The sequence below is a fragment of the Mauremys mutica genome, chromosome 14 (assembly GCF_020497125.1).
Source record: "Mauremys mutica isolate MM-2020 ecotype Southern chromosome 14, ASM2049712v1, whole genome shotgun sequence".
In the NCBI taxonomy this organism is placed as follows: Eukaryota; Metazoa; Chordata; order Testudines; family Geoemydidae; genus Mauremys; species Mauremys mutica.
In genome coordinates this window covers 35809686-35825017 of record NC_059085.1, presented here as the reverse complement: position 1 = coordinate 35825017, position 15332 = coordinate 35809686, and the positions used below count along the sequence as shown (strand labels likewise).

Genomic DNA, 15332 nt, shown 5'->3' with positions numbered 1-15332 from the left:
TATGAATAGCAGTGCAGATTTCTTTGATTTACCTGCGGTTTCTGTCACACTCTCTAATTTCTTCCTGACAGGGAATGGAAGAAATTTAAAAAGCCTATAGCAAAAAAACTTTAAATAAAAAGCATTACTTTTAATCTATCTTGCCTGCTCCTCCTCTCCCCTGTTTTCTATCCCTTCCCCTCTTATTTTGGTGGCATAGTTTGTCCCCTTTTTCTCTTCTCCATTGTGCATGTCGGCCACTGCAAAGTGAGACTGGATGGAATCGTCAACTCAGGAGTGCTGCTAGACAGAACTTTTGGAGGAGATGCATCTAAGCTCAAGATGTAGAGATCAAAATTCAGCTTCACTTTGCTTCTGGTTGAAGGAAGAACAGGATGGAGTGAAGGGAGCAAGACAAGAGTGTAAAGCACAAGAACAGAAGTGATGGAGTTGGGGAGAGACAATGTAAAAATCATTATAAAGAAATGTTCTCAGATAGTTCAGGCCATCTGCTGTTATGCCATAAGCCGTATCCATAAGTGTCTGCACACCTGGGAGCTCAGGGCGAGGAAGGGCTTTTTTTTCAGCACAGACCTGCCAAGAGTATTATTTCAACAAGGAATGGGAGATACCTTTTTTTTTTTTTCCCAGTGAGGACAAATGAAAGTTTATTTGCTCCTCGAGTTCTTGTTTTATTTTCCCCTTTTAACAAAATGATCTTAAAATATAAAAGGAAGGTATGTGTAAAAACCACTGCATTCTGAATAAATATATTGTGTTCTGGAAAACGAAACTGGATTAAGAGCAATAGGCATTAAAAACCTTCACTCATTAAAACCTATAACTACAAAAAAGAAAAAACAACTTAAATGTTATACACACAACACAGCTGAAGCTCAATTTTCAAACACGTCCTTCACCCAAACCCAGCAAAGCACAAAAGCCCAGGCTCTCAGCTTTAAGCATGAGAGTTGTCTCACTGAAGCCTTTGGGATTACTCATATGCTTAAAGATGAGCTTTCTCTGGATCAGGCAGGACATTTGGATGCTTAGATTGGAACACAGATGCCTTATTTTCAGCCTCAGGCCTTCACTGGCTAACGTGAACACTGGTGCATTAATGCCTGTGTGCGCACTGGAAAGGGTTCAAGTTAATGGGCATTTTGGTGAGTCTCACTTGTGAGGCTTTAAATTCACAAAATGCAGGTGTGAACTTCTTATGCAATACCCAAATAACAGCAATGGTTGTGTAGTGTGGCAACTGCTGGGGTAACTATAATAATTAAGGTTATGGGATTAGCAAAGAAATATACTGAATACTCTCATGTCGCTGAAACAATACCAAAACGGTAATTAAGGAATTAAAAACACCTTGATGGCCGTGATAAGGCAACCCAGTATGGCTCCTGTAAAAGAATACTGCACCTCTCTAACCTACAAGAGTTCTTTGAATGTGTGTCCACAATGTAGTGGATAATGGAAAACGGGGTGATATAATATGATTTATGTGGAATTTCAGAAAGCCTTTGACAATCATTCACAAGAGGCTATTAAGGAAACTAATCCTATCATGGACTACAAATTGGCTAATAAAAATAAAGAGTGGAAAAGAAACCATTTGTTCCATCATGGCAAATGATTAACAGTGGGCTGCCCTAAGGACCTGTAGTAAGACTGGTTGGTTTGATATACATAGACACCTCTACCCCGATATAACGTGACCTGATATAACACGAATGGCTATAACGTGGTAAAGCAGCGCTTCGGGGGAGTGGATCAAAGCAAGTTCAATATAACACGGTTTCACCTATAATGTGGTAAGATTTTTTTGGCTCCCAAGGACAGAGTTATATCGGGGTAAAGGTGTAAATGATCTGAAAAGGAAGTGAAGTGATAGAAACATCTCCAGTGAACAAAATTTGGTTAGTGGAGACTAGAAGAGATTGTGAAGAACTAGAGAGAGAGAGAGAGAGAATCCTAACAAAGATATGTGAATTGGCAACATGATAGCAGATGAAATGCACAATGGAAGGAATTTGAACTACTCATACACATTGCTGGATTCTAAGTTAACTGTAATCACTCAGGAAAAAAGATTGGTGGGTCATTGTGAACGCCTCAATGAAAACCTCTGCTTGCTGTGCAGCAGCAGTTAAAAACAAACAAACAAAATGTTAGGCAGTATAAAGAAAGGAATAGAAAACAATACTGAAAACAGTGTAGTGCTATTATATCAGTCAGCAGTACAGCCTCACCTGGAATACTGTGTTCAGTTCTGCTCACACTGTCTCCAAAAATATACAGCAGAAACAGAAGGGGCCAGCGAAGGGCAATGAAAATAATTAGAAACATGGAAAGACTGCTATGGGGGGGAAATTGAAAAGACCTGGCACTCCTTGGCTGATTGAGGCGATGCATGAGAAATTGGTTGCTCCTATTTACCTTTTTACAGAATATAGGAACAAGTGGATATTCAGTGAAATTGAAAGGGAGAAACCGATCAAATGAAATACACAACACACAATTAACCCAATTTAACGATTATGTTAAACAGGATGATTTTTTTATAAGGGGTATAAACTCCATTCTCCAGGGCATAAGCCAACCACTAACTACTGGGGGAAGGAATAAACATTCCCTCTGGGCAGGTTATTATAAATTCTCTACTACAGGATTCCTTGTACCTTCCAATGAAGTGTTTGCCTTGCACCTTCCTATGAATCAAGTCACTGTCAAGAGATACTGACTTCTGGGCTCATCTGGAATGGCAATCCTGAATAATTACCTCACAAATGTTACTAGTGGCAGTAATAAGTACCGTAAAATTATCCAGGCACATTTAACACAAAGTTTAGGCAACAAATTAATACTAAGATAGTTTCCAAGATCCTGCCTTTTCTGGAGTGCTGGGCTGGTACTTGTGGAATTGAGAAGCAATTAGTAAATTGGTAAGAGGTATAGCCAGAATTTCAGAGTTGTACATACCTCAACTGTCACCCCTACACCATTCCTCGGCATCCCTCCCCCACAAATACCTGTAAATAAAACACACCAGAGAGGTGTGTGACACAGTCCACATTGCCTCACATGACTCATCAGGAAAAAGGAAGGAGGTGAAGAAGTGGATTGATGGAAAATTGTGTGCAGAGTCTGGACTTTTTCATGTGCTTATTACTCATGCAGTATGACAATAACTTTTCCATGAATTGGGCTCTTTGTTATCAATTGCCATAATTAAAACCCAACAGAAAGGACTGTTGCTGTTTAAATCACATACCGATTCCATTCACAACAGGCACATCATTATTAACTTCCAACATGCTGGGCAAATCATGTTCTCCTTCGTGGCCATTTAAATCCACGTTTTGCTGTTGTGAGCCATTCCCAAAATGTCTAGAATCTTTCTCGTGACCAGCATCTCCATTCTGTAGGCCATTGTGAGGCTTTTTCAATGGCATGATCTGTAAACCACTGGGCGTAGTTCGGTAAGTCACAGTTTTAGCGGCCCTGTCGCCAGCAGGTGCCGGCTTTGCTGTGTACCCTCTTTTCTGTTTTTGAAGAGATGGGTTAATTCGCTTTCTTTTATGTGTTGACCCTTTGGCCTTCCCAGATTCAGAAGGTCTGTGTGATATTTTCTCAACAGATGACCCTCGGCTTTCCCGTAAAAATTTTGGCGCACTGGTCTGTTTCCCATGTTTTGCTCGCTTTTCTCTAGTGACACGTAGTCCGTTGAACTCATCAATAAATTCCTCACAATGCAATAGGTGATGCTCAGGTTCCCAGGTGTCCTCATTGCTTCCATAGCCTTTCCATCTGATAAGATATTCCCATTTGCCCTTTTTGTTCTTCCTTTTGTCAACAATCCTCTCAACCTAATAGAAAAAGAGGAGATACCATTAGCTGTTAGAAAGAAAAACAATTCAGACATGAAAAACATTTAGGGCCTGATCCTCAGTTACACTAAGGTGCCTTTACACTGACAGAGGCTGTTTACCGGGACCTTAGTGTAAATGAGAATCCGGTCCCTGTTGTGAATATAAACTGATATTGCATTCTGGCACTGAACACTGTGTACTGTCTAAGCAGGCTAAACAGAAATTTTGCCAAACAGATCAAACATATTCTCATTTTTTAGAAACCTCTCCGATCCCCTCCCCACATCTGCAGTCCCATCAGATCCTCAATAGACCCTGGCTGACTGCTGATGTGGCCTACCAGGCTCCTGCATATACTGCTTGATATTCCATTTATGTATCACAGCTAAATGTCCTCATTTGTCAAAGAGTGCTCACAAGCAAATCTGGCTGTATATATAAAGGAACTTTGCTGGCCCATTGGGTATGTTAATAGCAATCCCATTTGCAGGCACTCACCTGTTTTCCCTGTGAAGGAATCTTAACTATAATAATGTACAACTGTGTTTTCTGTGTACGGCTAACTCTGGGAATATATGAGGCTTAGGATCAGTAAAGAATGTGTGTTCCCATTGAAACTGCATTTCTAAAATGAGACCATATTGTCATCCTCCTCAGCTGTCTCCTATTGAAAAAAGCTAAAGTATCTTTTGCTGCACTCTTTACACATTGAACACTCTATTCTGTGTGTACGTATGCTCTGATAGTGACAGTTCTCTTATTACCTGAACTATAGGAACCCCTGCTACTTCATCTCTGAAACTGTCTCACAAAGAAATTGTACTAAATTGTGTGGTCATCCTGTATATTGAGGGCCACATTTGCAACACTGTGTGTGCACTTTTATATTTGCCAGCTCTCCCAAAGTCAGATTTCTCTATGGATGCAGTGTTTGCACTGAAATTTGTGCACACACATCAGTGTATGTGAACTTAGCACATTTATTTTTGAAAATCTGGTCTCTGATGACTGACACTAAACTGAAATTAACTGATTTGCATCTGACACCAAACTCAGTTCAGGTCTCTAGATGTATAAAGCGAAAGTTAACAGTACTGGTAGAGACAAAGATAAAATTAAATGGGTTAGTGCAACAACTTTTATTGGTCCCCTGAGGTGAAAAGTCGGCATGTTTACGTGCACTGTACCACTTCCCTCAGCTTATTTTCACTTCCCCCCGCCAAAATTAAATACCTGCTTAACAGTTATCTACTATTAGCTCCTTAACTACCCTTTAGACTACAAAAATGTCCAACTGAATTCATTTGGCACATGCATATGTTGATTTGTTTGCACAATTACATTTTTTTCCATGCATAAAATTGATGGCATGATTTAAAAAGGCATGCTGAAAAACTGCTGACCATAATACTTGTCAGTATACATTCCAAGAAACCTTTGTCCATTCTTGGGCAGCGACTGTGTCTTCATTTATGTTTGTGCCACCCCGAGCACACTTGTGGCCGTCAATGAATAATAAAAGAATATAAGCAGCCTGCTACTTCTACCTGCGTCTTTCAGTGATGCTTCAGTTTAATATTTTAGGCATCACAATTACTTATATGATAGGGTGTATCAAATCATTGAAGGAACTGAGCATCGAAAGGAGATGGTGATTAGAAAGGGAAAAGCTGGTATTTACACATTTTTATGGGCAACTATGGGAAAGAGAATACCGATTAAATGCAGGACTTTCCAAGGAATTTGAGTCTGGTGTTTATCTTTGAACGTTCATAGTTTTACATCAATCTATTTAGTGCAGCATCAATAGAATCCTGAAGGAAAGAGATCCATTTGGAAATAGAAAATAATTCATTAGAGTTAAAAAGATTACAGCTACAGTGCAACACCCATTATCAGCAACTGAGGTCTGTTTCTTAAAAGGTATAAAACAAAAGTGTCCAGTGCTTTTCCAGATTAGATATAAAACCAATCCCACATATTTTTATCCATTCACAGCTCAAAATTATGTTGAAATGTAGTAAAGGGCAAGAGTACATATTAGTAATTTATGTTAAAATACATTACATGGTTATTGTAGGTTTCCCCAAACTAAGCATTATAAACCCACACAATTCAGATTTAAGGTTAAACTCGGGGCGAGGGGGAATCTAAACATCTTAAATTATGGAACTGTATTGTTAGGATACACAAACAACCTTATACTGCATTACACCAAGCAATAAGCATATGGTTAAGATTAAGAAATTTTACTGTTTGAGGTCCAGGTTAGTTTAAATTGATTTTTAAAAGATACATTTGATTCTTTTCTTTATTCCTCCACATGATGTCACAGCACTAGCAAAAACACATCTCCAATTCCACCTGTCAGCTGCCAGTATCCGTACTGCACTGGCTTCAGGCCAGAGAATAGTACAGCTAGATGACTTTTGCCTGGCTATAGACTGGGGCAGTACATCCATAGTCATCCTGTTGGACCTCGCAATGGCATCTAGTAGTACTGATCCCCAAACACTACAGTCCCACCTCCAAGAGGCAGTAGGATTGTAGGAGGCACCTCGTGATTGCTTGAGGCTGAGAGGGCTGTGATGGGAAATTGTTCCTCCATCTCCACTGCACTCAGGCATGGAATCCATCATGGCTCATTCCAATCTTCTATCTTATTTAACAGCTTCAGAAAGCCACTGGGGAAACAGATGAATCAACATCTCCTCCACACTGAATATAACAGCACCCTCTCCCAGCTTTCTCCTGCTGATATAAGTACAATGATGAAGAGCAGCTGCCTAAAGTGGGATCTAGGCAAGGTGGAGGTGACTTGTAGGGAATGAAAAAGCACTTAGAAGAACTAGCCTCTTCCATAAAGTCCAATCTTAAGGACATCTTCCCTCAGATAGTTAAATTATTTTGAAGCGTTGTGATCCTGTTGCATTTAATATTATCGGATGTCCACATGACACTAGCTGCAAAAAAACCTACTCATTTCTGTCTGTGGCGGGGTAGAAAATGTAGTATCAGATTATGGAACGCAGTCCTGGCCATAGTGATCCACACATTCATGACCTTGATTATTGCAGCACACTGTATCAAGGAAAGAAGTCATGTGTCCTGGACAAGCTCCAATTGGTACAAAATTGAGAAGCCCATTTGCTAAGTAACAAGGTTGCTGTGAACACATCACATCACACTGTTCATCATGAACAGGTCTGACTACCAAAAGGAGGCCGCCAGACAACTCTCCAATACCAAATTTTACAGGCTACTTCCCTCAGATCCCACTGAGGAATACACTAAGAAACTGCACCATCTACTCAGGACACTCCCTACACTAACACCAGAACAAATCAACATACCCTTAGAGCCCCGACCAGGGTTATTCTATCTACTACCCAAGATCCACAAACCTGGAAATCCTGGACGCCCCATCATCTCAGGCATTGGAACTCTCACTGAAGGACTGTCTGGATATGTAGACTCTCTACTCAGACCCTATGCTACCAGCACTCCCAGCTATCTCCGTGACACCACTGATTTCCTGAGGAAACTACAATGCATTGGTGACCTTCCAGAAAACACCATCCTGGCCACCATGGATGTAGAGGTTCTCTACACAAACATCCCACACACTGATGGAATACAAGCTGTCAGGAACAGTATCCCTGATGATGCCACAGCACAACTGGTTGCTGAGCTCTGTGGCTTTATCCTCACACACAACTATTTCAAATTTGCTGACAATATATATCTCCAGATCAGTGGCACCGCTATGGGCACCCGTATGGCCCCACAATATGCCAATATTTTTATGGCCGACCTGGAACAACGCTTCCTCAGCTCCCGTCCACTCACGCCCCTTCTCTACCTACGCTACATCGATGACATCTTCATCATCTGGACCCATGGGAAGGAGACTCTGGAAAAATTCCACCACGATTTCAACAGCTTCCACCCCTCCATCAACCTCAGCCTGGACCAATCTACACGGGAGGTCCACTTCCTAGACACCACGGTGCAAATAAGTGATGGTCACATCAACACCACCCTATACCGAAAACCTACCGACCTCTATGCCTACCTTCATGCCTCCAGCTTCCATCCCGGACACACCACAAGATCCATTGTCTACAGCCAAGCACTGAGGTACAACCGTATCTGCTCTAACCCCGCAGACAGAGACCAACACCTAGAAAATCTCCATCAAGCATTCTCAAGACTACAGTACCCACACGAGGAAATAAGGAAACAGATCAACAGAGCCAGATGTGTACCCAGAAGCCTCCTACTGGAAGACAAACCCAAGAAAGAAACCAACAGGACTCCACTGGCCATCACATACAGTCCCCAGCTAAAACCCCTACAACACATCATCAGGGATCTACAACCCATCCTGGACAATGATCCCACACTTTCACAGGCCTTGGGTGGCAGGCCAGTCCTCGCCCACAGACAACCTGCCAACCTGAAGCATATTCTCACCAACAACTGCACACCGCACCATAGTAACTCTAGCTCAGGAACCAATCCATGCAACAAACCTCGATGCCAACTCTGCCCACATATCTACACCAGCAACACCATCACAGGACCTAACCAGATCAGCCACACCATCACCGGTTCATTCACCTGCACGTCCACCAATGTAATATATGCCATCATATGCCAGCAATGCCCCTCTGCTATGTACATCGGCCAAACTGGACAGTCTCTAAGGAAAAGGATAAATGGACACAAATCAGACATTAGGAATGGCAATATACAAAAACCTGTAGGAGAACACTTCAACCTCCCTGGCCACACAATAGCAGATCTTAAGATGGCCATCCTGCAGCAAAAAAACTTTAGGACCAGACTTCAAAGAGAAACTGCTGAGCTCCAGTTCATCTGCAAATTTGACACCATCAGCTCAGGACTAAACAAAGACTGTGAATGGCTTGCCAATTACAGAACCAGTTTCTCCTCCCTTGGTTTTCACACTTCAACTGCTAGAACAGGGCCTCATCCACCCTGATTGATCTAACCTTGTTATCTCTAGCTTGCTTCTTGCTTGCTTATATATACCTGCCCCAGGAAATTGCCACTACTTGCATCCGAAGAAGTGGGTATTCACCCACGAAAGCTCATGCTGCAAAACGTGTTAGTCTATAAGGTGCCACAGGATTCTTTGCTGCTTTTACAGAACCAGACTAACACGGCTACCCCTCTGATACATCACATCACACTGGCAATCTTCCCATTGTGTACAAAGTCCAATTCAAGATCTCTGTCTTGATACACAAAAATATTTATCAGGCTGACTCTACTGATCTGAGAGATCACCTCTCCCTTTGCTACCATGACTTTTGCAACAGCTATGTTCCACCAGAACAATGGAACTGTTAACCATTAGAGAAGGTTAATTACAAAAGACAGATCGTTAACAGGACCAAACTGTGGACCTCACTCTCACAGGAGACATAGATGACAAAGGACCTCACAATTTTCACAATTACATACAGAATATCTTTTCAACCTAGCTTTCCCATAATAAACTCACAAACAAAATTTCTACTAACTACTCAAGTGTAATCCTACCTCTGAGAAGGAAAGAGGCCATTTTGTTTCTTCTTTTTAACATTTGGGAAGTATTCAGATACTTCAGCAATAGAGCACTGTAAATATTTACACAGACAAGAAGGGCGAATAGGAGGACTCTATTCCAAAGGAATAGCACACTAGCAATGGAGAATATTATAAGTGGTCCACACAACACACAGTTGCTTCCAGTACAATGTAGGAGCAGAGAGACAGACAGACACGAGTATCACGAATATACATGTGCAACAAGAGCGCGAACAAGGCACCAAATGATGTACAACACATATGACTAGATACCTGCCTACCCCTCCCTGCTGTCCCTTTGTGCACTGTTGAGATATAGCCTCAAGCACAATTACTGGGCCTTTCAACATGGCCCCCTTTCCTCAGTGGCTTCATGTCCTTCATTTATGCCAGCCCCCTTCGGAGTGCTGCTCTGCCGTCTAAATGTATTCAGCAGAAGCAGAGCAGTGCTTCAGTTTGGACATGAATTTCATATCTATTCCCCATCACGTGGTACAACTTCCACCATTTCCCTTCAATGTGCAGTGAACACCAACAGCCCAATTGGCCATATATTTTTTCTAAAATGATTGGTTTTAATTTCTACTATATCAGTTGAAAAATGCTCTGTAAAAATCTTCTTGCGTTTAGTGTAAGCTTTCAGAAATTCATAAGAATTTTTCTTAAGAAATTATTCTGACAACTAGTGATTAATGGAAATGATATTTCAGTTTTTCTCCCAGAATACACAATTTCTGTTTAAGTAGAAAGATCTGTTACTTCCACTTCTTATTTTCCGTATTTCCCATCAGTTCACTCTTCAATGAACAATGTATAACATCTGCAAAAAGCAGTCTTGGTAGTCTTGTATTTGGCACCTTGAATTTATTATATTTGGTTTGGAAAACTAGATATGTAATCTAATGAAAACTACATTACCTAATTACGTTACTAAATATGTTTTAAGAGAAGAAATGGAATGAAACCATGACATCTGTGGAAATGCATTTTTAACGCTACTTTTCAATTTTCAAGTGTGGATGATTCATAATCTTAGCAGTATTCTCACCTATATAGGTTAAGAGGAATGACATAAATGAAATAACATCCTTTTTGATTAAACACATATATGGGGACACAGTATTCGTATTAGATCAGGAAACAATGGTACAGATCTGTAGAATTTTGTAAGCTAAAATGTGAATGCAGAATTTGTGCATGCAATTAGTGATTGCATGAGCAAATAACCAGTTAAATGTAATTAGTGAAATTGCACAGGTCATGTCTATGCATTTTCTTGAATTAGCAATTGAACTTCTATATCAGTGGTTTCCAAAATTTGTATAACATGGACTGCTGAACAAAGATGATACATACTGCATACACAGCATGCGCATTTTGCTCATTCATAAAAAATACAACATGCAAATAATTTGTTATAGAAGTAGTAGATCAAATCTCAAAGAAATTGTAGGTTCAACCCTTAAAAATTAATTTTATCAGTTCAATGACGTCAACAGGCATTGGTGTATAATTAAAGCACTGTGCATGCTGTCACAATTCAGATAATCAGATCAACACAGCATATATAAAACTCTTCACATTTCAGCAAGACTACATATAATTCAGCCTGCCTAATCATGGAAACAAATCACCTTTCCAACAGGATATGGTTGGAAGATTACATACCTAAATCCTGATTTCCAGAATGGGCAGAAGAAATCACCTCTTTTTTGACCACATCTATCTGTATGTGGACAGATGCTGTAAATAGTAATCTGTGACACCAAAAAAGCCCCTGTCAGCGTGCAATGGGGAGGAACAGACTGACTTCCTGGCATGGACTGGGAGAACTGCCTTTCATTACTGTGAGTTATAGTACTTGCACTACTTTTGTGTGTCTCCTTCATTTTGAGTTTTTGCCCCACATTGAGTGCCAGTATGTTGTGAGAGATGGAAAGGGCTTGTGAACAAGGTGCCAAAGGAAACAGACAAAGACTATCCGATCCAACGTGCTTGCCTTTTAAAAATTAATTATTGTACTAACTTCCTGCTTTTTCCACTCGATCACTTGGTCCTCCTCTCTTCTTCAGAAATAATCTTAGGTGTCGCATGAATTTTGCTTCCATCACCTTCCTTTTTAACTCATTTCTGACCTTTGGATTTAATTTACAGAAAGCGGACTGTCCAAACACCTGGGCAATGTGTGGTAAAAATACAGGACCAGTTTTTCAACAGTGCTCAGCCCCCACATTAAAAGCAATGGGAACATCTGAGTGCTGGGCCTTTCTTGAAAATCCAACACAAAGTTTAAAAACTAGAAGAGATCCAATGACCCACCTGAAAAAAACCCTCCCTACTGAACCTGCACAGTGAAGGAAAGAGGAAAAGCTAAATAGCTATGAATATATAAAAGGAAAATTTACTTGTTCTAAATCACCCACAGACAGTACTTCAGCAGACATCTTTAGGGAAAAAGTTCAACAGACAAAGTCCTGGTGCTAACAAGGCTCAACTTCTTCTGCTTCCTCGCTTCTGTTTCTAGGTTTACCAATTTCTAATCCTCTGGAATCTCTCCTGAAGTGAGTGAACTGTTAAAAATGCCCATGAAATGTTCACTGGTTTACCTGCTGTGATGTCTTAGAACAGGGGTTCTTAAACTGGGGGTTGGGACTCCTCAGGGGGTCACGAGGTTATTACATGGGGGGGTTGCGAGCTGTCAATCTCCACCCCAAATCCTGCTTTGCCTCAGGCACATATAAAAGTGTTCAATATATAAAAAAGTGTTTTTCAATTTATATGGGGGGGTTGCACTCAGAGGCTTGCTATGTGAAAAGAGTCATCAGTAAAAAAGTTTGAGAGCCACTGTCTTAGACGACTACAAAGAATACTCTGAATATAAAAGTGAAACATTGAAATTTCAAAATAGTATTTGGAAATACGTACTTGAAATGTTTCTATGTGTGTATGGATATGAATTGGGTGGCTGCATATGCCTGGGAAGAGAGTGGAGGGCAGGCCCAGGAGGGGTCAGCCATTTTAATAATTGCATCAGGACTAGAGGTTGACACATAGGGGCCAGAAGGAGTTTTCATAAGCAAAGATTTTTTAGAGGCAGTCTACACTCTTATGATGTACCTGGACCTCTGGTTTTCTGAGGCTGAAACCTGGGAATAGAGCTGGCCAGCTCCTCTTTATACCAGTTTACACCAAAGGAGGCTATGGCCCACTGCCTGGTGTGTTTGAAAAAACCAAACAGACCACAACTATGGCTCTTCCATCCACGCTCACATCGCTACCTGCCTCCTGGCATGTTTTCTTAGAAGTCCTATCACTATCTGAAATTCAATCTCTTTAAAATTGAACTACTCGTCTTGCCTTCCAATCTTTGCTCTTCTCTGCCTCTTTTCACTATTTCTTTTTGACAACTGCCATTATGTTTCCTGACTTCATTCCCATAGTCTCAGTGTAATCTTCTCTCTCTCTCCTCCTTTTTCTCCTTTTCCAACCATTTCCAGTCTCTTACAAGATCCAATGCTTCTTCCTCTTTAATATCTTTTCCTTGCTGTTTCTGCTATCAAAACCTATTTTCATTCCCATGTCTTCTCTCACCTTGATTACTGCAACTTTCTCCTGGTCTGATCTAATTGCCTTTCCCTTCTACCTATTCCAATTTGTCAAAATAATGCCTGTGTTCAAACCATATTCCTCTCCCACCCTAATCTCAAGGGGATTTTCTAAACCACTTGACTGCATTAGTACACACAAAATACATTAGCATCCTTCAGAAAAGTCCACAGTGCTATGGTGCCTTTCCCATTGGGCAAGGTCAATTTAATTTCAAACGCAGATAAAATGCCATATCCACCCTTCCTAGCTTTTGTGGATTTTAATTTTGTCATCAACTTGTAGCTTTTGAGGGTGTCTTGCTAGCTGGACTCTCGTCTAAAAGCCTATATAGAGGGTTCCAACGTACATTCAGATGAAAGGCAGATTCTTAATGCAATGTGTGGATTTTGAAATTCCATCTGCCATTGTATTGTAAGTATTAATATTTAAATTATTAAAGGAACACTGACAAGGCTGCTGGCAGGGAAAAAAGAGACCAACCATGCTTTTACTTGTGGGTGCACATACTTGTAACACGACCTATGGTAAAAATGCTGTGTTTGCTGACTATTCATGTGAGCAGTCAGGGTAATGAAATATACAAGAATCCTACTCTGGAAGAAGGGAATTTTTGTATAATTCAATACTGTGACTACCCTCAAGAACAGAGCCAGAAAAGGGGAGTAGAGGGATGACAGGACATTCACATGTTTGTGTTACACACACACACAGACTGTGCCCTGGATGTTTTCTTGATAGGTCGCTTAGCAGAACAATTGGTAACTCTTACATTTAATTATTTTTAAACAACACTGACACTCTTATTTTGGAAAACTGATTAGTTTTTTAGGATTAAGAGCCATGTCGTTAGGAAAATTCTCTATTTTGGATAGATGTAATTTACATAGACAAAATTTCTTGTACCTAAAAAGATTAAAACATAGACGACACCCTTGCACCATTACATCAAAAGGACTAGGATGCATAACAGTGAATGAGGCTTCTTTAGGTTAATCAAAGAGTAGTTGATTAGAATTTTCAAAGTAGTTGCTAACTAGTTCTGTCAAGTAATCTAGTCTGTTCAAAAATAATACTGAATGCAATAAATTCCCACCAAAATAATCACATTCCCTTCTCTCATAACAAAAATGCCTGTCTAAATAGTTCAAAACTCACTTACAAAGCATCAAAGCACAGAGCACAACATGTGGAAAGATAATGAAGATGGGTTTCCCACTTATTTTAAAGAATAATGATGCAATTGCATTGCCAAATGGCCATTTTCTAAGGCAGGGGTAAACTGTTCCCTTGTACAGGAAGTAAGCCAATGAATGTTCTTCAGTGTTTATTTTTTTTTACAAAAAGCACAAAATAAGAAGCCAGGCTTCTCAATGTCTCAGCTTCTGTTGGATAAAAAATTAGAATTTGGCTATGATTGCACACTCGACAATCCTGCTAATATAACTTATTTCAAAATGAAGCTGTTAGAATTCCACCCAAGGCATTTGAGTTTGATGACGGATACTTATTTTTATTTCACTACTAAGCTACAGCTGGTAGTTTTTACTGTGCAACTAAATTTGTTTTGCAATGGTGTAGTGCATACTTTAAATATAGAAACAATAGATGTGTTTTCAGTTTACATACTAACAAAGGAAAAAATAAGTACAGGTTCCTATTTACTGCTAAAAGTGAGATTTAAAAATAAAGCCTGTACATTGTGTTAATGCAAAAGATTTGAGAAGTGGATAAACTTTGTTTTAAGTACAGCTATGTTTGTATGGTCTATTTTTGTGACTAACATTGATGAATATAGGGGAAATGAGACATCAAAATATTTGTAAAGCACTACAGTGCTTGCCTACCATAGGAGATGCAAGTTCGGCTTTCAGCTTGTGTGGGCCAGATCCTCAAGTGGTGTAAATTGGCATAGCTCCCTTTGAGTTCAGCATACCTATGGAGTGTTGGGCCAGTTGATAATCTGGCCCATCTGAGCTCAGTCATATGTACTGAGGGAGTGAAACATGAGACAGGATGCAGGTGCACGAGGATGCAAGAGTTAATTACAACTTTGATAAGCATTAAGAAGTAAGGGCCTGATTCTGAATACACTTACTCTTGCTTTCCAATGCCATAACTCCATTAGTGTCAATGGAGTTGCTAATTTACACAGGTGCGAGATCAGAATTATTTTTATTTCTCTTGGTTTTAAAATTAGGGAACTTGAGTGGTGGTGACGGGTTTTTTTTTTTAAACTTCACAGCTGAAGGGCTTGTGCAAAACACTCACTGG

General features: G+C 40.2%; 1 protein-coding gene and 1 long non-coding RNA gene across 2 annotated transcripts in view; one reads left to right on the top strand and one right to left on the bottom strand.

Moving 5' to 3' along the window:
* LOC123349143 overlaps positions 1 to 15332 on the top strand; it is a 208156-nt gene that overhangs the window by 104591 nt on the left and 88233 nt on the right. The gene's annotated exons all lie outside the window — the stretch shown is intronic.
* Positions 1 to 15332, bottom strand: part of CDYL2 (chromodomain Y like 2) — an 80894-nt gene that overhangs the window by 35385 nt on the left and 30177 nt on the right. The window contains exon 2 of the mRNA XM_044986917.1: positions 3257 to 3851. Within this exon, the coding sequence (XP_044842852.1) occupies positions 3257 to 3851 (595 nt within the window). The remainder of the gene's footprint in view (positions 1 to 3256; positions 3852 to 15332) is intronic.